The sequence below is a fragment of the Berghia stephanieae genome, chromosome 11 (genome assembly GCF_034508935.2).
Source record: "Berghia stephanieae isolate SIO BIC M18660-M18661 chromosome 11, UCSD_Bste_1.3, whole genome shotgun sequence".
Lineage (NCBI taxonomy): Eukaryota > Metazoa > Mollusca > Gastropoda > Nudibranchia > Aeolidiidae > Berghia > Berghia stephanieae.
The window spans coordinates 41,209,517-41,234,516 of record NC_088370.1 but is presented as its reverse complement, the minus strand read 5'-3'; the positions used below and the strand labels follow the sequence as shown (position 1 = coordinate 41,234,516).

Here is a 25,000-nt window from a genome sequence, read left to right as displayed (position 1 = left end):
ACGTCAAACTGCCAGTCCTTTTGGATTTCAGTGTCAGGCTATAGATAGTATGCAGATGACGTCACTCAGGCCTTTGTTATTGTTTTTGCCATCCGCGTTTGTGAGCTGTTCTCACTAAACTGTATTAACCAGACTATAAAAGTTCATGGTTACATAGAGTTTGTGTGTTGGTCCGTTATACTACCGGATGGCAATGTTGTGAACTCCTTGGCCAAGCGCATTCTATCTATAACATAACGATGGCTGTCGTCTGACACAAGAACCCTCTAGGACTAGCAGTTTGACGTATTTTTTAGGTTTGTATAGCGTCTATTGAGTTGTCGTTAGTAGAGCTCATGGAAACAAGTCATTTCATTGGTTGAACTATTGAATACAACTCACGATTTGTTTTCTTTTGTGACAAAAGACTGGCATTTTTACGTCATTTTTTGGTCAGTGTCGGGCTATAGATTACTTTACGATGGCTACGCGCAAGATACACTTAAACACACAGACACACAATCATTGAATTATGTCTCATTCTCTTTTTCAGTATCCTCCTCAGTACAACAACCCACCCCAAGCTGGATACGGAGGGCCTGGTTACTCTCAGCCCCCGCCACAAGCCGCCTATGCTCAAGGAGGAACCACCGTGATTGTTAATCAGCCCCGCCCTGGGCAGCCCGGTGCGGCTCCTAGAATGTGGACCACGGGGATATGCGGGATCTGTGAGGACATCCCAATCTGTAAGAGCCTGTACCTTATAGATAGTATGCGCTTGGCTAAGAAGCTCATAACATTGCCATCCGGAAGTATAACTGACCAACACACAAATCTCTGTGTAACCATGAACATTTATAGTCTGGTTAATACCGTTTAGTGAGAAGTACTCATAAACGCGGATGGCAAAAAACAATAACAAAGACCAGATTGACGTCATCTTCGAACTATCTATACTGACGAAATGCATAACTCTATTGTTTTGTTTTTGTTTTTTTTGTTTTTTGTTTTTTGTTTTTTTTTTGTTTTTTTGCTGTTGATATGAATTACTACTATTCGGCTATGTGGTCTAGTAGTATGACACTCGCTTTCGAATCGGAAGGTCCTGGATTCGAGTCTCGCTCAGCGCATAGTTGAGCCCTTGTAAAAGGCTCTTTACTCACATTCTCTCACCGTACTCAGGTGTACCTAGCCGTTAACAGAGTTGTCTTTGTCCGAAAAATTGCAATATCGCCTAACAGGCATCATGTCTCGTTCTACATGTTAAATGTTGCTGTTGACCAGGGACCCCCTGTAAAGCGCTTTGAGCACATTAAGTGGATATTGCGCTATATAAAAGCTCAATTTAAAAAAATAAATATTCTACTATCCAGCGTCGTCCTTCATATTATATGTCCATTCTAGGATACTTTTTTTTATATATAACTGGACCTTGGTCTTCCTCTTTTTCGTTTCCTTCCTTTTTTTCCACTGTACTACATCTTCCATTAAGGTGGATCGGTTTCAGCAAATGTGACCGAAAAAAAAGTTTTTTGAGTGACGAAAAACTTGAGTCAAAAGATTATTTTGAATTAAACTGACAAAAAAGTGAATATTTAAGAACTTTCATATGAAGATAATTAAAAAAAAAAAACAAACAAAAAAAAAACAACAACAATCGCTTCAGTACAGAAGATAAAGAGGCGATCTTATACACTTATATAAAATTGTTTTGCGATAGACTATCGTCCTATCCAAAGGTTAGCAAACAATTTCTATCGTGCGTTTCACGCTATAGAAACAGGGATGAACTCCGGCTCCATGGGTCAAATGGCTCTAAAGGACTACTAAAAACTACAGAATAGATAACACACAATATAAGATTTTCTCTGAATAATCACAATGCGACTTAGAACGTTTTGAAAAATGACCTCCTCATTTGCAGGTTCGATAACCAAACGCAATTTTACATTTTTATATTGGATTGCATTAGCTTTGGTTTGAGAGTATATTTCAATTTCCATTACAGCAATGGGCAAATAACAATTTGGGTTATCAGACCTACAAACAAGTACACGTTTGCTGATACCGATTCCAGGCGATGAGTTACAAATAAATTTGATATAAAGAAGGAACGAAATTGACGTAACTCAGCTCTTTGTTACTGTTTTTAGCCAACGATTTTTATTCTCACTGAATTGTATCAATCAGACTGCCCGTCCATGTTTTTGTTTATTCATCTTAACAACGCCACTGCCACATTTTCTCATTCGTCTGCAATGAAATTCATCCTGTTCTGTTTTATCTGTTCATTTTATTTGTTTTCGTATATCAAATTGAAACGAAACTTACATTCAATTTCACATTGTTATTCAATCAGACTACAAGACTTTAACGTTACACATGATTTTGTGTGTTGATATCCGGTTGGTGGATGTTGTGAGGGTTTTTTTTTAACAAAGCGCACAGCATCAATTCACTGATCAGTGAAAAAATGACTCAATAATTTTAATTATTAACCCTCCGCTCTCCTTACCAACTATAGGAAAATCGTCACATTCGTTACGATACAACCAACATTTTTCTCACTCAAATTTCTTTTTTACATCATATAAAATGAAGTGTGTTGGATACAGAGCATGTTTTGCCAAAGAAATTATTCATCGAACGAACTTTATTTACTGCTATTGTGTTTGAGTGATACAAAAATATATGTTTATCTTAGTTGGGTGTGAAGTTTTGAGGAAAATCCTGGAAATGGCTGGTGAGGAGAGGGTTAATCGATATCATCATCATCATCATCATCATCATCATCATCATCATCATCATCATCATCATCATCATCATCATCATCATCATCATCATTGCCTTTTCACCCTTGGTCAGGTTATAGGCCACAGACAAACAGTTTCCATCCTTCTCTATCATCATCATCATGATTGCCTTTTCACCCTTGGTCAGGGTATAGGCCACAGACAAACAGTTTCCATCCTTCTCTATCATCATCATCATCATCATTGCCCTTTTCACCCTGGGTCAGGGTATAGGCCACAGACAAACAGTTTCCATCCTTCTCTATCATCATCGTCATCATTGCCTTTTCACCCTGGGTCAGGGTATAGGCCACAGACAAACAGTTTCCATCCTTCTCTATCCTAACTGGGCTAACTTGTTTTTATCTCATTCCATGTCTTATCACTTCTCTGTATATCAGCTTCTTTAATTCTTCTTCATGTTCCTCGTGGCCTTCCCCTTGATTTTCTGCCCTGAGGGTTCCAGTCCAATACTTTCTTTGTTATCGTGGAGTCATTCTTTCTGAGCGAGTGTCCAATCCACCTCCATCGTCTTCTTCCTATTTCCTCTCCCACTTGTTAATAGATATGATTCATCCTTCCCCAGGCTGCTGTGGAATGTTCTGTGGACTCTGTCTGGCCTGCCAGGTGTCCACGGATATGGGCGAGTCTTGTTTCGTCCCATGCTGTGTTCCCGCTGCTGACATCGTCCTGAGGACCAAGTGGAGAACCCAGGAAAATATCCAGGTAATACTATTATTGTATGATGATGATTTCTCTGAGGTAGAAAAATATAATGTGAATAGTAAGTTCTTATTTTAATATTTACCACAATGTTGGAGTCAGTCTACATCGATGTTTCAGACCCTTTCAGCCATCGTCGGGACTGTGTGTTAAATGAGTTTGGTTTGTTGTGTGTTGTTGCTTGTTGAACAAGCAACAACACACTATAAACCAAACTCATGTAACACACAGTCTTGACGATGGCTGAAAAGGCCTGAAACATCGATGTAGACTGACTCCAACATTGTGGTAAATATTAAAATAATCATTCGTTCCATTGCTACATGTCGAGCACTTTTCGTACCATATTTGTATCCAACACGATTGAATAGTAAGTGCTTTAGTTTGTTGTATTTTATACTAACTATAGTTTTGATATGCTTTCTATAGAAGAAACGTAAATGATAGGTATAAGAAAATAGGAATATCTGTCTTATAGTTGCTTGAGTAACATCCTGTCCAGAAATTATCAAACAGTTGCTATTGTTTACATAATACTACTAATACTATTATTATTATTATTATTATTATTATTATTATTATTATTATTATTATTATTATTATTATTATTATTATTATTATTATTATTATTACTTTTATTATTATTATTATTAAAATCATTATTACCATAATCATCATCATCGTTATCATTATTATTATTATTATTATTGTTATTATTATTACTATTATTATTATTATTATTATTATTATTATTATTATTATTATTATTATTATTATTATTATTATTATTATTATTATTATGGCGAAACATAGACTTGTCAAAAATATGATAAAAAGTGTGTTTTTTTTAATCCAAGTTAACTCTCTTATCATCATCATGGCTAACCCCGGAGTCTCCACAGCTGCCAACCAAAACAAGCTTCTGTCCTGCCCCATTCATCCTTCCAAATTCAGTCACTGTCTTATTCATCCATTCGCTGATGTCTTGTGACCATCTTTTTTGGTCTCCCTCTCCCTCTTTTACCCTCCACAATATCTTCAATTAATTTTTAAAAATTTCAAGGGGAATGGGACATAGAAAAGTGAATTTAGAATGAAAGTAGGGGCAGCATGTCTTAGCGGTACGGTCTTTGCTTCGTACCCGAAAGGTACCGAGTTCGATCACGTACCGCTGCGCTGTGTGACCTTGAGCTAATCACCTCACCCTAGCTCAATTTGCGGCGCGGCATTGCGGCGCTGTATTGCGGCTGACGCCTGGGTTATTCCAGTCTTCCCTTGGAATAGACCCTAGAGAAAAATTTCCCCTATGGGATGAATAAAGGGAATTTTATTTTATTTTATTGTATTTTTTAATTATTATTATAAGAAATAAGATCATTCAGTTTGTTGGGGTTTTTTTCAATGTAACAAATTGTATTTATTCCCCATCGTAAATAATAGAATTTATCCCCAGGCTTGCCTGGTATGATTTCTTATTTATTAAAACACGTTGAGGTCCAAAATATGTGTGGGTCATGTGGTATAACACTCGCTTTCGAATCGGAAGGTCCTGGAAGGTTCGAGCTTCGCTTGGCACATAGTTGAGTCCTTGGAAAAGCCTTTTTGCTCACATTCTTTCACCGTATCCAGGTGTAAAATGAGTACCTGGCCGTTAACAGCGTTGTCTCTGTCGGGAAAAAATGTAATATCGTCTATCAGGCGTCTTGTCTCGTGTTGCTGTTGGTTAGGGACCCTTTGTAAAGCGCTTTTATAGCACGGTTAGTGGGTATTGCCCTATAGAAAAGCTCAGTTTTGTTGGGGTTTTTTTTTTTTTTTGACAAACAAAAATCAAAATATGATAACATGGTAATGTTGATTAAAATGTCAATATCTAAATGCAACAGAAAAAAAAACGAAAGTGCCTGAAGCGGGGCTCGAACTCGGGACCTTCCGGGTCCTAGTGCAATGCCTTAACATGTATATGTTATATTTACAAGAATTTAATCCTGTTTTGTAAAGTATGTACATAGTGATTTTAATTTTGAGTTTTAAAATTCAATGTGTGTTGTATCTTATATTATCTTATCTTATCTTATTTTATCTTATCTTATCTTACTAAAGGCTTAATATAGAAATTATCCCTTAACCCTCTCCTTACCAACTATAGGAAAATCGTCACATTCGTTACGATACAACCAACAATTTTCTTATTCAAATTCATATAATTTAAAGAAAATAAACAGTGTGTTATAGAGCCTGTTTCGCTAATGAAATTATTTATCGCAAGAACTTAGAGTGCTTTTGTGTTTGAGTGATATAAATATATATTTTTGTGTTAGTTGGGTGTGAAGTTTTGGGGGAAATCCTGAAAATGGCCGGCAAGGAGAGGGTTTTATGTCTTATACAATAGTTTATAATTACAGGATCTCATATAGCTTGTATTGTATCATTCGGAGACAGTTTTACACAACTTTGAATGCAAGGATCAAAATATATCAATACGGCAATGTAAAATCGAAAAATACTATCATAGAATATTGCTAATTGACAATTGGTTGTGATCGAATGAATCATAAATGTACAAAGTTCATAGTACAATTAAATATTAAAGACAACAATAAGCATGAAAGCAACAACGATAATAATCATACATAAGTCTCTAATAACTTATCATGATTTAACAGTGTGTACCGGAATGATATTTCCGTGAAAATCTAGAATATTGTTGGAAAGGAGAGAGTTCAAATGAATCCCTGGGTCTTTAAAAAAGTTTTCTATGGTGCCGAAAGGGGAGAAGAATTAAAGAAGCTGATATACAGAGAAGTGGTAAGACCTGGAATGAGATTAAAAAGTTAGCTCGGGATAGAGAAGGATGGAAACTGTTTGTCTGTGGCCCTAACCCTAACCCTAACCCTAACCCTAACCCTAACCCTAACCCTGACCCAGGGTGAAAAAGGCAATGATGGTGATGATGAATTATGTGAAACCCACTTACGGGCCTAATTTAACAGTGTTGTAATGGACAATAATTGGCGTCAATTTTTGGGTTTTTTGTTTGCTCGTTTGTTTTTTTTTTGGGGGGGGAGATTTCCATTACAACAATGAACCAATAAGGAACTAGGTTATCAGACTACAAAGCCCATAAGGAATTGGGTTATCAGACTACAAAGCCCATAAGGAATTGGGTTATCAGACTACAAAGCCCATAAGGAATTGGGTTATCAGACTACAAAGCCCATAAGGAATTGGGTTATCAGACTACAAAGCCCATAAGGAATTGGGTTATCAGACTACAAAGCCCATAAGGAATTGGGTTATCAGACTACAAAGCCCATAAGGAATTGGGTTATCAGACTACAAAGCCCATAAGGAATTGGGTTATCAGACTACAAAGCCCATAAGGAATTGGGTTATCAGACTACAAAGCCCATAAGGAATTGGGTTATCAGACTACAAAGCCCATAAGGAATTGGGTTATCAGACTACAAAGCCCATAAGGAATTGGGTTATCAGACTACAAAGGCCATTAGGAATTGGGTTATCAGACCTGCAAATATGTGAAAATCGGGTGCTATGCATAATATGTGACCTACTGTCCCCAAAAGGTATTATGTTGGGATTATTTGGATGTTAAAGATTGAATTTTTAACCACGGCGATTTAACTGGGGTTATGTTTATCGTATCGTATCGTATTGTATCGTTTAAGAGCTAATAGGTTCTAAAATCCTTTAAATGTTCTGTGTTACATTCATGCATTGATTGCAATTACAATTTATCAAAATTTTGTAACAGCATTCAATGTTAAATTATATTATTGAGTATTAAATATTTAATAAGTAATAATATGTGTTATAGCAATATTCGTGTTATAATTTTCTCTATTTACCTTGTTTATATTTTTACATTGTTTACATCTACTGTAATGAGGACAATAATATGTTTCAAAAGTCGTGACGTCACTTCCCTCGTAATAACGCATAGTAACGTAGTAACTGGTTCTAAACTATCGGGACAATGGCGGACGCCCTTATGAAATACTTCTCAGACGAGCACGAAAGTGTATCCAGAGGAGAAAAACATTATAAATCTGATCATGTCTTGACTTTTATACATTCTGATCACATGACAGGTGAAAAAGTTCTAGTCAGCATTAAGAATAAAATGTATCTATTGTCTTTGTTTAGAACCAAGCTGCTGGTTGCTGGGCGGCGATGACATCAGACTATTAATCCTATTGGTATAGGCGCTTAGTGACAAATACATAACAACGTATTCTCTAAATATTCGTGCACACCAATATGCTACTCACGACACAAGATTAACCCTCTCCTTACCAACTACAGGAAAATCGTTATAATCGTTACGATACAACCAACATTTTTCTTATTCAAATTTCTTTTGTACATCATAAACTTTTAAAAAAATATACAACGTGTTGTAGAGCATGTTTTACTGAATAAATTATGTATGGCAAGAACTTTACTGCTATTATGTCAGAGAGATAAGAAATCTGTTTTTGTGTTAGTTGGGTGTAAAGTTTTGGGGGGAAATCCTGAAAATTGCTGGTAAGAAGAGAGTTAAAAACTAATATTTCTGGTTAACTTAATCATAAATTCACACTTATGTGGTCTAGTGTTATGATTCTAGCCTTTGGGTCAGAAAGTTCTGGGTTCGAGACCCACTCTGACTGCTGGCGCATTGAGTTGAGTCCTTGATTGAAGATCTTTACTCACCACGTTCTCTCACCGTACTGAAGTGTAAAATGGGTATCTGGCCGCTAACAGCGTTGTATCTGTCCGCAAAAAAAATTGTAATACCGCCTAACAGACGCCATAACACGTCCTACATGTTAAGTTTGCTGTTGACTTTGTTGCGCTTTGAAATATGTTTAGTGGATATTGCTTTATATAACTGCTCTCTCTCTCTCTCTCTCTCTCTCTCTCTCTATATATATATATATATATATATATATATATATATATATATATATATATATATTATATATATTGGTGGGGTTGGAGGTGGGGACTTCAAGAGCTGCAAAGTCACATCCCCATGGAAAAATGAGCTAACGCTCACAAGCAATCTATTAGACACCATAGAAAAAATGAAGTTTTCAAATGCTTAGGACAGTCCTGTGTACTTGAAAAATTGTAAAAGTCGTAATTTTTAGGAAATTAATAATTATGTCGCTGTTGTTAACTTTAAAAATAAACAATTTACTTTCACGGGACTAAATAATGATCATACATCTCTCATTTTTGCCCTAAGTGTTTCATTCATTGTGTTTTGTTGATAAAGGGTAAGTTCGAAACGTCCACATTATCTGTCCTCGTTTAATAAATTGAAGTTTACATTTCAATGCTTATCGGGATAATAGAACACCTCAGAATCCATAGAATCGTGTAGTCTAGCATCACCCTTTATTTTCAATGAGTTTTAATGATTTAGAGATGCTTATGAAGGTCGGAAATTGGGGCCAAAATTTCGTGATGCTAGAATTGTTCGTAATCGTTTAGGGTATAGTTGCTGTGCGCTTGGCTAAGAATCTAACGAGATTGCCATCCGGAAAGATGACGGACCAACACATAAAACGATGTGTAACCTTAAAAGTTTATTGTCTGGGTAATACAGTTTAGTTAGGACTATTGATAACCACGGATGGCTAAAAAAAACAATAACAAAGGGTTGAGTGACGTCAACGTCATTATCTCTATAATTGGTCATTGAGGCAGACGGGACAATAAATATTTTCATCTTCAAGTCAATAAATAAATGACAAAAAGTCGAAGTTTTCTGTGAAGGGTGGAAATGTGACTTTGCAGCTTTTCAAAGTTTCTTCCTCGTTTTCAAATATTCGAGCATATATTATATAACGCAATATCCACTAAATATGCTCTATGCTTTGTGCGGCTATGTGGTCTTGTGGTATAACACTCGCTTTCGGATCGGAAGGTCCTGGGTTCGAGCCTCGCTCGGGCACATAGTTGAGCCCTTGGAGAAGGCTCTTTACTCACATTCTCTCACCGTACTCAGGTGTAAAATGACTACCTGGCCGTTCACTAACGTTGTCCCTGTCCGAAAACATGAAATATCGCCTAACATGCATCATGTCCCGTCCGACATATTAAATGTTGCTGTTCGCCAGAGACCCCTTGTAAAGCGCTTTGAGCACGTTCAGTGGATATTGCCCTATATAGAAGCTCAATTTTTTTTAATTCTCAAAGGCATCCCGGCCCTAACCAACAGCAGCGCGATTTAGCATGTAGGACGAGACACCATGTCTTTCAGGTTATAGTACATTTTTGTTTTCGACAGCGACAGCGCTGTTAACGTACTACTCCAGGAACTCGCTTTACATCCCGATTGCGGCGAGAGAATGTGAGCAAAGAGCCTTTACCAAGGACTCCACCATGCGCCGCTGCGCTTAGAGCGGGACTCGAAACCAGGAGGACCTTCCGATCCGAAGGCGAGTATCATACGACTTGACCACCCAGCCGCCCACTTCCTTTAACATCTGGTCCACCCCGACACATACTATGACTATTTACCGGTTTGGGATGCTGGGTCACACATTGTTTCTGTACGTTGCCAGGGATCCATAATGAACGATTGTCTGACTGCCATCTGCTGCGGACCGTGTGCAATGTGCCAGCTGGCGAGAGAGGTCAAAGGTCGCAAGAACGGAACTCTCTAAGAGATCTTTTGCAGAGAGTGCAACATCCTTCAAGCAATGACCGACTGCTCCAAACAAAGAAAATATCAATGAACGAAAAATAGATTTCATGAATTAATTTTTAAAATAAATTATATATCATAAGACATTTATTCACACTCCATATTATTCAACATTTAAAGGCGAGATTAGATAAAACGCCAACGTTATATTATCCTCTGGTTTTCGCCAAGAAAGATGTAATTTTAATTATTTAACATTTATTTAAAAACTTGGTCAGAAAACTCAGTCTTCGAATATCGATTGATTTAAATAGCCTTCACCTTGGCAAAAACTGACAAATATGGGACTTTGCGAAAGTCTTCCTTAGTCCCAGGTATTCTTCTTCTTCTTCTTCTTCTTCTTCTTCTTCTTCTTCTTCTTCTTCTTCTTCTTCTTCTTCTTCTTCTTCTTCTTCTTCTTCTTCTTCTTCTTCTTCGTTCCCGTCACGTCACATGGTCAGTCCGGTCTGGTGAATGAAGCCCACAGTGGTCCTGAGGTCGTCCTCGCTGCCGTAGAGCTTCTTTGAGTATGGGGTTGGGTCAGGCCAGAAGTTCCTTCTCAACTGGTTGTCCCAGGTTTAATCCTCTCCTTATCACCCATAGGAAAATCGTCACATTCGTTACGATGCATCCCACAATTTTCTATACTAATTTCTGATGGGAAGCTATAAAAACTTGACACATTGTTGCATAGCTCATTTGTGTGAACAGGATATAGAATAATATAGGTCCTACTCATTACTGTATGTTAGAAAAATCTACCTTTGTGTTGGATGAGTATGAAGTTTCGGGTATAATTCTGAAAATAGCCGGTAAGGAGAGAGTTAAGAGGTTTTGCCGAAGTGAGGGTCATTTAAATCGATTGATATTTTAAGTACGAGATTTCTGGCCAAATACATGTTTTGTTTTTTTTTCCTGATTTCGGGAGACAAATACTGTTTTGATGGCAAAAGAAAAAGAAACAATTGGATGTGCTATTCCCACAGGATAAATATCATAAGAAAACTGTTGACGTGAAGAAATTCAATTTCGCCGTTAAAGTGTTAATTCGAAATCAATCTGTAATTTGTAAATAAAATAGCACCAATGTTTTGCCTATCCCTCGGTCATCCACTTCGTGTTGAGAGTAGTTGTGATATAAGGAGAATAATTATTTTGAAATTTGTATACAAATTTTTCAGATTCACATTATAGTATATAATATAGAATTATTTCATTCCTTTGTATAATTTATTAAAACAGTTGTTTTTATCGTGCCCAATAACAATACGAGCTTGCGAGTATGTGTTATTGCACGATAAAAATAAAACGACTTTATTTTATAGGATTTTCCAATTGGATGGATGAAATAATATGCTTTGTTCATATCAATGTTCCTATTATTATTATTATTATTATTATTATTATTATTATTATTATTATTATTATTATTATTATTATTATTATTATTATTATTATTATTATTATTATTATTATTATTATTATTATTATTATTATTATATTATTATTACTATTATTATTAGATACGATATTTCCACTCAAAGTCGAGAGCCTAATTATTGGAAAGTGTATAAATGTGTAGCCTCTTCTTTCACCTATAACTCACTAAGTGTTTAACGACGTGACAAATTACAGTTACATTTTCTCATGTAAAATGAAGTGTGTATGAAACATTGCCAGAGAAAGCAAGAGAGAAAACTACAGGGCAAATTAAAAAAAGAAAAAAACTAAAAAACATCCCAATAGATCAGTCGAAGAAGACTAATTTGTTGGGTGTTTTTTTTCCTCTTTTTTTTTTTTTTATTTTTTTTTTGTTTAGTCTGTCATTGTTTTATACACACGTTTTGAAATTGTCAACACTTTAAATATGATAACTTTATTGTAGTTTGTTTTGTTTGTTTTTTGGGGGGTTTTTTCGTGTGTTTGTTTTTTAATCGGACCTCATTGTAATTACATGTTCAAATTCAAAGTGTTGATAGTATTTGGGAATTGATGGATTTATAATTGTGCGGCTATGTGGTCTAGTGGTATGACACTCGCTTTCGGATCGGAAGGTCCTGGGTTCGATCCTCGCTCGGGCGCATAGTTGAGTTCTTGGAAAAGACTCTTTACTCACATTCTCTCACCGTACTCAGGTATAAAATGAGTACCTGACCGTAAACAGCGATGTCTCTGTCCGAAAAAAAAAGGAAAATGACAGGCGTCATGTCCCGTCCTACATGTTACGTGTTGCTGTTGGCCAGGGACATCTTGTAAAGCACTTTGAACACATTTAGTAGATATTACTCTATATAAAAGATCCAGATTTTTGTTGTTCTTTTTTTTTAGTGTGTATTACTGCTGAAATTGTAATTGTCAGATTAAGAATTTTTCTTCCAATTTTAATATAATTATCTTTTGTGTGTGTGCCTATTAACCATTGAACTATAGACTGGTTTGTTATTTGTTTCCAACGTAGAATTAGGCATAAAATTTTAGACTTAAAATGTAAATGACTGGTCATTCTGACAGATAAACATTGTCTTTTGGTGAGCAGAAAGCCTGTTCTTTTTTATAAAACAAACATTCATGTTTTGAGATGAATAGTCGCATGTGGATTACTTGTATGTTGTTCTTTAGAATGTGTTTGTTGTTTTTGTTTTTTTTTTTTTTATTGGGAGGGGGTGGGGGTTTGTTGCCTCTTTTTTCATCTTTTGTAAAAAAATTTATAGGGTTTTTTTTATATTTGGGGGGGGGGGCAAGATTTGCTTTTTTATTTTGCAGACCTCATCGCTTGGTAAAAAGTTGTAGCTAACCTATTTTAACCCTCTCCTTACCACCTGCACCAAAATCGTCATATTTGTTACGACAAAATATACATTTTTCTTATTCAGGTTTATTTTGTACATCACAAATTTTGAAGAATGATCTTTGTTTAATTAATAAGAACATAAATTTGTTTTGTAGAGAGATTGCTTGAGTTTTTAAAAAAATCAATTTTTTCTGCTGGGTAGGCGAGCCATTTTGGGTAACCACTGAATATCATCGGTAAGGAGAGAGTTAATCTATTTGTTGCTTCGTCAGGGAGTCACAAGCTTTGATTTAACCAGTTAACTGTTTTTCATTTTAGAATTTGGCCAGAAAACTCGTCCTTCAATTATCGACCGATTTAAGCGATGCCTCACCCTGGCAAACACCACCAAACCTGGGACTTTGGAAGACTTTGCGAGGTGCCGAGTTTTGAGAGTGTTTTCCAAGATGAGGGTCATTTAAATCCATCGATATTATTTGTGACCCCTCGTCTCAAAACGGTATTATGTCGGGATGGACCAGATGCTAAAAAGTCAAATTATAGTTGAACTGGTCAAAAATATGAAACGTTGGTATTTAGCACAGTAAAATATGATATTTCTTCTCGTCTATAAAGCATATAAACTCAACTTAAAGATGATATTTCTGGCTACAAATTCCATTTTCAGCATTTTATTCATCCCGACTTAATACCGTTTTGAGACGAGGGTTCACATTTGTAGCGACGACTTTTCTGGATAAACTTTTAAATACGTTTTTTTCTCTCCAGGGTACGGCAGTTAACTGGTTAATTTCTAAAGGCTTCGTTGATATAGATAGTATGCGCTTGGCTAAAAACCTCACACCATTGCCATCCGGAAGTATAACGGACCAACATACATAACTATGTGTAACCATGAACGTTTATAGTCTTGTTAATACAGTTTAGTGAGAATTACTCTTAAACGCGGGTGGCAATAAAACAAAAAGAAACACCCGAGTGACGTCAACTTCTATCATTCTATCTTTTTGTTTTGGCCCATGCGGCTATGTGATTTTGTGATATGACGCTCGCTTTCGGATCGGAAGGTCCTTGGTTCGAGCCTCGCTCGACGCATAGTTGAGTTCGTGGAAAAGACTCTTTACTCACATTATATCACCGCACTCAGGTGTAAAAAGAGTACGTGACCGTTAACAGCATTGTCTCGGTCGGAAAAAAAATTATTATCACCTAACAGGCGTCACGTCTCGTTCTACATGTTACGTGTTGTTGTTGGTCAGGGACAATTTGTAAATCGGTTTGATCACGTTTAGCTTTATAAAAAGTTCAAGTTTTAGAAGTGATCCCAAGCCAAGATTAATACTTAAAGACGAGACATGACGCCTGTTAGGCGATATATTTTTTAAATTTTAGATAGAGGCAACGTTGTTAACAATCAGGTACTCATTTAACACCTGAGTGAGGTAAGAAAATGGCAGTTAAGAGCCTTTTCCAAGGACTCAATCAACTATGCTCTGCTTAGAGTGGGACCCGAACCTTGGACCTTTAGAACAGAAGGCGAGAGTTAACCTACAAGACCGCATAGTCGCATAATTAAAATGCAACTCAAACTTGACTTTATTTCATAAAAATGTCCGCACTGAACTTAAAGCGTTAACTTTATAGATAGTATGCGCTTGGCTCAAAAGCTCACAACATTGCCATCCGGAAGTATTACGAACCAACACATGTTACTGTGAGTCACCTTGAACGTTTATAGTCTGCTTAATACCGTTTAGTGAGAATTACTCACAAACGCGGATGGCAAAAAAAAACAATAACAAAGACCTGGGTGACGTCAACTTCGAACTATCTATAGATAGTATGCAGATGACGTCACTCAGGCCTTTGTTATTGTTTTTGCCATCCGCGTTTGTGAGTTGTTCTCACTAAACTGTATTAACCAGACTATAAAAGTTCAGGGTTACACAGAGTTTGTGTGTTGGTCCGTTATACTTCCGGATGGCAATGTTGTGAACTCCTTGGCCAAGCGCATTCTATCTATAGTCTGGTTAAAACAGTTTAGTGAGAATTTTTTTTTTAATGTTATTCTGGCACTTTCCTACTCACTCATCTCTTGTTGAGAATTACTCACAAACATGGATGGCAAAAAAAAAATAAAAACAATAACAAAGGCCTGAGTGACGTCATCTTCATTCTATCTATTCTTCTAGGGATCGATTATGGATGACTGCATGACAGTGTGTTGCTGTGCACCTTGTGCAATGTGTCAGCTGGCAAGAGAGGTGAAGGGCAGGAAGAATGGAACCCTTCAGCCCATGGCCTAATTCACAACGTGTAACTCTCCTCTCCTTATCTCCTTACCAGCCATTTTCAGGATTTTCACCAAAACTTCAAACCCAACTAAAACAACAACAACCGAATTATATTTTTTATCACTCAAACATAATAGTAGTAAGTTCTTCCGATAAATAATTTCTTTAGCAAAACATGCTCTACAACACGCTGTTCATTTTCTTTGAATTTTATGATGTCCAAGAGAAATTTGAATAAGAAAAATGTTGGGTTGTATCGTAACGAATTGGACGATTTCCCTATAGTTGGTAAGGAGAGGGTTAAGGGAAATAACTCAAATTTAAGGTTAATATTTTCGTGACATGATGACAATAATTCTCCCCCCTAACCTTATAAATAGTAACGCGTAATGATATCCGGTTTACAACAATATTTTACTTTTTTTTTAAATCATTTAAATGTTTTTTTGTATAAATGTCTTTTATTCAGAGATAACGAAATCAGTCGATTGAGGAGTAGAATAAAAGATTTCTTATACTCTTGTGATTTGGAATTTGAAATTGGCTCACAACGCGCGCTCGCAGCGGTTGGGAACACGTCGGAAATACGCTTCAACAGTCGTGACGTCACTTCCCTCGTAATGACGCATGGTAACTTAGTAACTGGCTCTAAACTATCGGAACAATGGCGGACGCCCTTATGTAATATTTCTCCGACGGGCATAAAAATGTATCCAGAGGGAAAAAAACATAAATCTGATCATGTTTTGACTTTTACACATTCTGATCACAAGACATATGAAAAGTTCTAGCCAGCATGAAGAATAAAAAGTACCAATTTTCTTTGTTTAGAACCACGATGGCCGCCGTTGCTGGGCGACGTGACATCAGACTATTGAATCCAATTCCAAAAACCAAGCGTGTAAGAATCGTGTATTGATTTATCCCAAAAACATCCGATCGATAATTGGAAGACGATTTCTTGAGACAATTTTTTTAATATGTTCTTTAAAACAGAAGTATTAGCAATTTTGGGAGTTCTACTTTATAAAGAAATTGAAATTCAAAGGATTCTGGGAAACATTTATCTGAATTTTGAATTTCCTTCCGCGTAAAAAAATTAATTAAGTATAAAGACAAAGTATTCATCCACTTAACAATATCTTTTCTAATACTAAATTCTTGATTATTAAGATTGTGATATTTTACAAAAAATATGTTTGCCTTCGGTGAGAAAAAGAATAATTTTCATTGAATCTCAATGTATTTTGTCACTTGATTAGCTGGGACATAATATATTATGTCCCGTCTTATAAACGTATATCCACTTTATGACGTCAATATCTATAACCCTACTAATGAACAAGAAGGTTAACTCACTCACTCCTAGAGATTTTTGCTTCTTTCCAAAATTGGAGAAAAAACAGTGTGTCAAAAATGAGCATGTGTATAGATATTCTTATTCAACTAAAAACTAAAAACATTAGCTTTGATACTACACCTATAATTTGTCTCAGAAAAATGTAATTAAATAGGCATGGGGTAAAAGTTACTCATGTAAACTACGGATATAGTCGGTTTTAGGGTTGAGTGAGTTAACGAGTATGGTTGATATTACATATTTTCTACAGACTAATTGTACTTAAAATACTTGAAGTATGAATGTTGTTATTTTTGCATTGAAATTATATGGAAAATGTGCGCTTGGCTCAGAAGCTCACAACTTTGAAATCCAGAAGTATAACGGACCAACACACAAAACGATGTGTAACCTTGACCGTTTATAGTCTGGTTAATACAGTTTATTGAGAATTACTCATAAACGCGGATGGCAAAAAAAAACAATAACAAAGGCCTGAGTGACGTCATCTGCATACTATCTATAGATAGAATGCGCTTGACCAAGGAGTTAACAACATTGCCATCCGGAAGTATAACGGACCAACACACAAACTCTGTGTAACCATGAACTTTTATAGTCTGGTTAATACAGTTTAGTGAGAACAACTCACAAACGCGGATGGCATAAACAATAACAAAGGCCTGAGTGACGTCATCTGCATACTATCTATAGGCAGGTTAAAACAGTTTAGTGAGAATTACTCATAAACGCGGATGGCCAAAGAAAAAACAATAACAAAGATCAAGGTGACGTCAACTTCATTCTAACTATAAGTAAATGCAAATGTGATCCGTGAAAATCGAGACTTCAGAGACCTCAGAGGCTTTGAACTGCCGACCATGATATTATAGAATTTAATTTCACGTCGGTATCAATCTCCACAATCCAAGATGTTAATATAGGCCTATACAGTATTTGTGACCTTTTACTGGATTTTCAGACCAAGAAATGACCCCAATTCTGGAAGGGCTATTTAAAGGTTACGAAATAATCAAGAATAATATTGGTCAAAAACTGTATTTTAACACCTTGTTGTACAAATTTCCTATAGAATCATCTTTAAAGTCAGTAAATATGAAAATATCAGAAGAATAAATATAATTTTCAAGTAAGTCGAGATTAGAAGTAGAATTTAGTTTAATTTAAAGTGTTTAACAAAAATTACACTGTTGCGTATTATTCCCCTTTATTTTTATTATTCAAGTGACGTAACAAGTTATGGTGACCCAACTCAATACATGTTTAATTCTGTACGAGGTGAAGGTTAGCGATCAATACATATGCATTATTTTTTTACTAGTTTAGTTTTACAAAGACGAAGAGTAATAGAGGGGTGTTATAATCATCATTTAACAAGGTAAGCTTATACAAAATATTTTCTTCGTAGAGACTAGATATTGTGTTAGTTTAACTTGATAAAATTCTACGCATTGTTTCGTGTAATTTCCATTCCATGTTGAATGTTGGTTACTTTGGCCTGTTTAAATCAACTTTTTATAGAAATACTTCGGTGTTTTGCTTTACTGTATTTTTATAATCTTTTTTTTTTTTTTTTGGTTTGTTTGTTTCGTTGTTGTTGTTGTTTGTTTGTTGTTTTTTTTTTTTTTTTTTTTTTTTTTTTTTTTTTTTTTCTATTGTTAATTTTCATGATAGATTTTGATGATCTCAAAGAATCCTCATTTTGAAAACTTTTTTTAAATTTGTTATTGCTAAAGGCCAATAACCAAATTTATATCAAGTTCTCCAATTTCACTTGTACCAGTTATACCCCTTGTCTTTAATTTGAGCTCCGGAATGTTACATACATTGAACACCACTCAGTTGTAATTCGTGGATTTATCTCATAATTTGTTTTAATTGATGGAATATTTGATGTTCATTTGTTTTATCTTCATTATGATTTTTTGGGGTTTTTTTTATAGGGGGGGGGGGTTGTTGTTGTTTTGCTTTTTTTCTTTGGGGGGGGGGGGGGGTTTATTTTGTTATATATATATATATATATATATATATATATATATATATATATATATATATATATAATTTTTTTTTTGGTTTCCTTTTCTTTTCCTTTGTTTTGGTGGTGGGGGGGGGGCGGGGGGACAGAGAGGTTGTTTGTTTGGTTGGTTGGGTTTTTTTTTTGTTTTTTTTTTTTGTTTTTTTTTGGGGGGGGGGGGGGCGATTTGGTCGATTTTTAATTTGTTTTGGATTGTTTGTTTTGTTTTTTGTTTTTTTTTTTTTGTTTTGTTTTTTAACAAAACATCTAATATTATGTTATCTTTGTACTGCTGTTTTACACCAAAAGTTTCAATTTGTTTTTGTTTTTGATTTCATAATGTTATAATGATCAACATTTCAAGATTCACTACCCGAATCATTTTTATCTTTGCTTTCATTTTAATGCAAGCTGTGTCAATGAAGATGATCTATCAAATATTACCTTTCCATGTGCTCGAGGTCTTTGGTCACATTGCAAAACGTGCTCAAATTGGCCACATAATGAAAAGTGCTCACAATTTGAGAAATATCCAACGTCACGGTTGGTCATTTTACTCAGTATAACCGTCGCCATCGTAAAGTTATAGCCTGACACCGTAGCCATCGTTATGTCATAGCCTGAGACTGAAATCCAAAAGGACTGGCAGTTTGACGTCATTAGTGAGTTGTCGTTAGAAGTGGTCATGGAAACAAGTTATTTCATTGGTTGAACTACTGAATACAACTCACGATTTGTTTTCTTTTGTGGCAAAAGACTGGCATTTTGACGTCATTTTTTGGTCAGTATCAGGCCATAACTTTACGAAGGCCACGCTGACACTGACCAAAAAATGACGTCAAAATGCCAGTCTTTTGCCACAAAAGAAAACAAATCGTGAGTTGTATTCTGTAGTCCAACCAATGAAATAACTTGTTTCCTTGAGCTTTACTAACGACAACTCACTAGACGCTACACAAACCTAAAAAAAATGACGTCGAACTGCCAATCCTAGAAGGTTCTTGTGTCAGGCTATATGTTAACGATGGTTACGGTATAACTCATGGGTATGTTTACAATACTCATAAACAAAACACCGTGTTGACATTCATATTGAGAAATGGCCAATCGTTGTTCAGCAATAAATCATGTGATCAAGGCTGGACGAAAATATGAATATAGATCGTTCCCATTCACAACAATATCTTTAACACATTCCAACCAGCTCATCATTGAACTCGAGTTGACGTAATCACATAGTATCTGATATTCCAATGAATCTGTTTGTAATCTATAATTTTGGTAATAAATAAAATATATTCTTTATTTTTATCGTGTTGTATTTTATTTGTCTTCTTAACGCAATTTTACATCAGCGTGGCACAGCGGTATGGTCAATAGATAGAATGCGCTTGGCCAAGGAGTTCACAACATTGCCATCCGGAAGTATAACGGACCAACACACAAACTCTGTGTAACCATGAACTTTTATAGTCTGGTTAAGACAGTTTAGTGAGAACAACTCACAAACGCGGATGGCAAAAACAATAACAAAGACCTGAGTGACGTCATCTTCGAACTATCTATAAGGAATGAGATTAGCGGGAGTAGCGTCTCTTGATTGGACGTCACCGGTGGAGAAGTCATTTGTAAACAAACTAACTACAAGCCAAGCGCTCCAAATTTTAAAAAAAAATATTATTATTTATATTTCTGTACAAAAATGCATATCATAATCAACGTTATGTATTTTTGTACAGAAATATGAATAATAAATTTTGTATTTGGAGCGCTTGGCTTGTAGTTGGTTTGTTTACAAATAACTTCTCCACCGGTGACGTCCAATCAAGGGACGCTACTCTTCCGCTAATCTCATTCCCTGCTCTTTATACTCAAAAGGTACTTAGTTTGATTCCCTGCCATGTGACCTTGCGCATGTAACTTCACCCTGGAAAAGAGAGAAAAAAAAGAAGAGAGAAGACAGAAGAGAAAAGAGAAAAGAGAGGGAGAGAGAGAGAGAGAGAGAGAGAGAGAGAGAGAGAGAGAGGGGGGGGGGGGGGGGGAGGGAGAAGACAAAAAAAGAGTAGAGAGAAGAAATAAGACAAAAGAAGAAGGAAAGAAGAGAGAAGGGAGCAGACAAAATAAAGAAGAGAAAAGAGAGGATAGAGAAGAGAAAAGAGAGAAGACAAAAGATAGAAGAGACGAGAGAGAAGTATGAATGAAGGGAAATTTTATCTTATTAAACATACGTGTGCAAAAGTAACTTAGACTAACAGTGTTTTGAGTCAATTCATTTGAGTTTCAAAAGACAAAATTGGACAAAAGCTTTATCATAGAAATGAGCAATGTTGTAAATATATTATTTGAGCCAAATTTCATCAACAAACGTATAATTCTAAAAGTAACGAAGACCCAAAGAACACAGGTTGAGTTGCTCTGCTTCGGAAAAAGAGGGAAAAAATTGACGCAACAAAGCCAGTATTGCGTATGGTCACAGAGATTTCAATCTTTGCTCGGACAAGTATCCCCATTCATTTTTAAAAGAGCTTTTATATAGCGCAATATCCATTAAATGTGCTCAAATCCCTTTATATGGGGTCCCTGGCCAACAGCAAACACGCAACATGTAGGATGGGACATGACGCCTGTTAGGCGATATTACATTTTTTTTCGGACAGAGACAACGGTGTTAACGGCCAAGGATTCATTTCACACCTAAGTACGGTGAGAAAATGTGAGTAAAGAGCCTATTCCAAGGACTCAACTTTGCGCCTAGCGAGGCTCGAACCCAGGACCTTCCGACCCGAAAGCGAGTGCCATACCACAAGACCACATAGCCGCACAAGGAGTTCATGTCATTTTTCTATGACGCATTCTACTCTGCTTCAACAATGTTCCAAATCTCGTAATCGTAAGCATTCCTTTCTTGGGATTGTTGCTCTCTTGTAGGTGTTTTGAGATCTCATATGTTTCCATACGATTGGGCTCGTTATGTATGTGTTGCATTGTACATGAGTACGGCACCTACTATAAGGTGCTTTACTACATCAGCATCAAAGTGTCACGGTCACAGGGAATTCACATATTGGGACCAAGCACGTCTGTAACTGTTCCTAGCTAGAGTCACAATTTCGTCAATGGGCATAGAATCCAGCCCATGTAGTAGAGTGCCTGCTGGTCGAGTTGTCTAGCTCTCCAAGTAGGCAATGTCCATGCATAAGATATAGAGCAGTAAAATTAGGTGCCCCAAACGTAAACAAAGGTCTAGAAGCACATGGCAAACCACATGTTCCTGTCTTGACAGCTCAAGTTCCAATGTAAATTATAGAAAAAAATAACCTTTAAAATTTGGCTGTTAGGTGGCAAAAGAAACACATATTCATAAATACTCGATCATGCATCAAATAATGTCTAGATATGGATATTTTATGGAACAAAAGGTAAAATTTTCTAAAATTTATCAAAAGTTACAGTCTATCTATTTTTAGACCAGAGCAAATTATTGCGCTGGTGTGAACAAGACGAGAATTATTCGGAGCCTGGTTTTCAGAATAATTTAGCCTTATATTATTATTTCTGCAACTGTTAGAATTTATGTAAACATATTTTCAATACTGAAAGTGTATTGCCTACAACTCAAACTACAAAATTGGGAGACCTATATTGTGCGTAAATTATTCCGGTCCCTAACGAAAATCACTAGCAACTTGTTATTGTTTACGTTTAGGGCACCTAATTCTACTGCTCTATACCCCATAAAATACGATTGGGCTCGGTATTTATAGCTGATCAATCGAGTACCGAGTACCAAGGTCCTATTCTCAGATGGCTTTTTCGCTAGGATTCAAAAGAGATCCAACCCAGGTCCCCATTGGCCTCCACCATCCCGGGCCCCACACTTCTATGTTCAATGATTGTCAAAAAAAACCCCAGATGTTTCAATGTGCGGCTATGTGGTCTTGTGGTATGACACTCGCTTTCGGATCGGAAGATCCTCAATTCGAGCCTCTTTCGGCGCATAGTTGAGTCTTTGGAAAAGGCTCTTAACTCACATTCTCTCACCATACTCGGGTGTAAAATGAGTACCTGGCCGTCAACGGCGTGTCTCTGCCCGAAAAAAAATTGTAATATCGCCTAACAGGCGTCATGTTTCTGTCTACATGTTAAGTGTTGCTGTTGGCCAGGGGCCCCCTGTAAAGCGCTTTGAGCACGTTTAGTGGATATTGCGCTACATAAAAAGCTCTTTTTTTTGGCAAAGCAGTCGGCCTAGACAAATTACGAGTATTAAAAACTACTGCGTCGTGACGCCAGGGTCGTCGGCACGGTCGGGAAATAAGCGGCCATCCAAACACATCTTCAGCTGGAAAATGCGATACCAGAGTTAGCAACCGATCGCATATGATATATTATGCTACAGTAAACGACATAATGCGTCGGATGGTGAAAAGGTTTGAACTGAGATATTGCCAAGTTTAGTTAGAAGGTCAATTTTATCCTAAATGAGTTCTTGTCATAAATAAATAAACCAACCCTTTTTGTATATCTTCGGGAAATATCAAAGCTTAATTTAACTTCTAAATATATTTTACAGCTAGTCAAGTTGAAAAAGTATAAAATTTGAGAAAAGTTGCTGGATACCTTTCCCATATATCTGACCCATGACGTAAATATAGTACTCTAGTCGGCCATGATCTGACCATAACTCCATGAAAAAATCACCCGATTTACTTCAAATAAAGTTTAAAATGCTCTGGTGAGCACATTCTTTCAGAAAATGCAAATTTCAAAATTGTCACCTTCCGACTGATTATGTCATGCACTGACATATATATATCATCCGTCAATATATTTTGGCCATACGATTCGCCACGAATCATTAGAAAAGCACATTCTGCAGACAAGGGTAGACGGCAAGAGAGGAAGAGGTAGATCAAAAAGAAGCTGGGAACAAGATAAATGTGAATGGCTGGGAATGACAACAACTCAAGCAAGTAGACTGGCGGAAAACCGTAATCTGTTTCGCAAGAAAGTTCGGGAAGCAACGTCCTACGCAGGATCAGCTGACTAGATGATGATGATATCGAGGGCCAGAGTATGGTAAAAGCATGTCATACGGATCCAATCAACATAATTGGATTACACACTGCTCAGACTGTCAACTATCAAAGATGTGACAAGGAATTGAGTGGGATTCTTTCGCTTAAAAAAAATAAATCTCCCTACCCTAACCACGCTCCTCTCATTCTTACCCCCCCCCCCCCCCCCCCACCCTATGTTCAATGATTATCCAAAAAAAAAAAACCCAGATGTTTCAATGCGGTCTTGTGGTATGACACTCGCTTTCGGATCGGAAACATATCACAAAATTGGACAAAAGCTTTATCATAAAAATGAGCAATATTGTAAATATATTCTTTCCTTTCCCCCTGTCATTCCCCATCCCCCTCCCTCAGCAAAAACAACAACAGCAAGTCTTTATCTAGTGATAGAGGCTACCGCCTTAACTCACGCGAACAATACAGGGTGGCGGGGTCCCTTCGTCTCGTTCCTTTTCAAGTCGTGAGCAGGTATCTAGAGACCTAAAGTTTGTTTCGAACTCGGGAACATAGCCTACTTTTATCAGGAAATGGCGAGAGTCGGTAATTTTATGAATAAGATAGACTTTTGCCCGTTGAAATATGGAGATTTAAAAGAAAATTTTACTTTTGATGCCATTCTAACAACTAGGGGTAAAGGGGGGGGGGGGGGCTTCTGTGTTAAGTGCTTGTTTATTTTTTAAGAATATAATTTGACACACGTTCTAGATTTTAACTGTTATTTTTTTTTTTTTATTTCAAAAGCCATCTATTATTATTATTATGAAAAGTGTCTTCTCTCAAAAAGTATCCGAATTAATCATTACATGGGCATGGGTGAAGGAAACGTCGACGTGAGAATCAGTGGGTCAAGCTACTCGTACTAACTAATAGTCAAATTACCAAGTGAATCGTTCTCAAATTATGCGAGTAAGGCATCCAAAGTTAAGGACTGTGGTCTATGTGGTCTTGTGGTATGACACTCGCTTTCGGATCGGAAGGTCCTGGGTTAGAACCTTGCTCGCGCATAGTTGAGTCCTTATAGAAGGCTCCTTACTCACATTCTCTCACCGTACTCAGGTGTAAAATGAGTACCTGGTCGTTAACAGCGTTGTCTCTGTCCGAAAAAATTATAGCATCGCCTAACACGCGTCATGTCCAGTCCTAAATGTTAAATGTTGCTGTTGGCCAGGGACCCCTTGTAAAGCGCTTTGAGCACATTTAGTGGATATTGCGCTATATAAAAGCTCAAAAAGCTTAAAAGGACTGGAAAGCTATTACGGGTTAACATTGAAC

General features: G+C 36.5%; 1 protein-coding gene across 2 annotated transcripts in view; it reads left to right on the top strand.

Moving 5' to 3' along the window:
* Positions 1-16,494, top strand: part of LOC144957007 (placenta-specific gene 8 protein-like) — a 53,643-nt gene extending 37,149 nt beyond the window's left edge. The window contains exons 3-5 of one of the 2 annotated variants that reach the window (XM_078887917.1): positions 533-725; positions 3,358-3,497; positions 15,175-16,494. In XM_078887917.1, the coding sequence (XP_078744043.1) occupies positions 533-725; positions 3,358-3,497; positions 15,175-15,288 (447 nt within the window). In that variant the 3' untranslated portion in view covers positions 15,289-16,494. Of the gene's footprint in view, positions 1-532; positions 726-3,357; positions 3,498-10,069; positions 11,673-15,174 lie in introns of those variants that run through there. The other variant, XM_078887918.1, reaches the window with a different exon arrangement.
* The last annotated feature ends 8,506 nt before the right edge of the window (positions 16,495-25,000 follow it).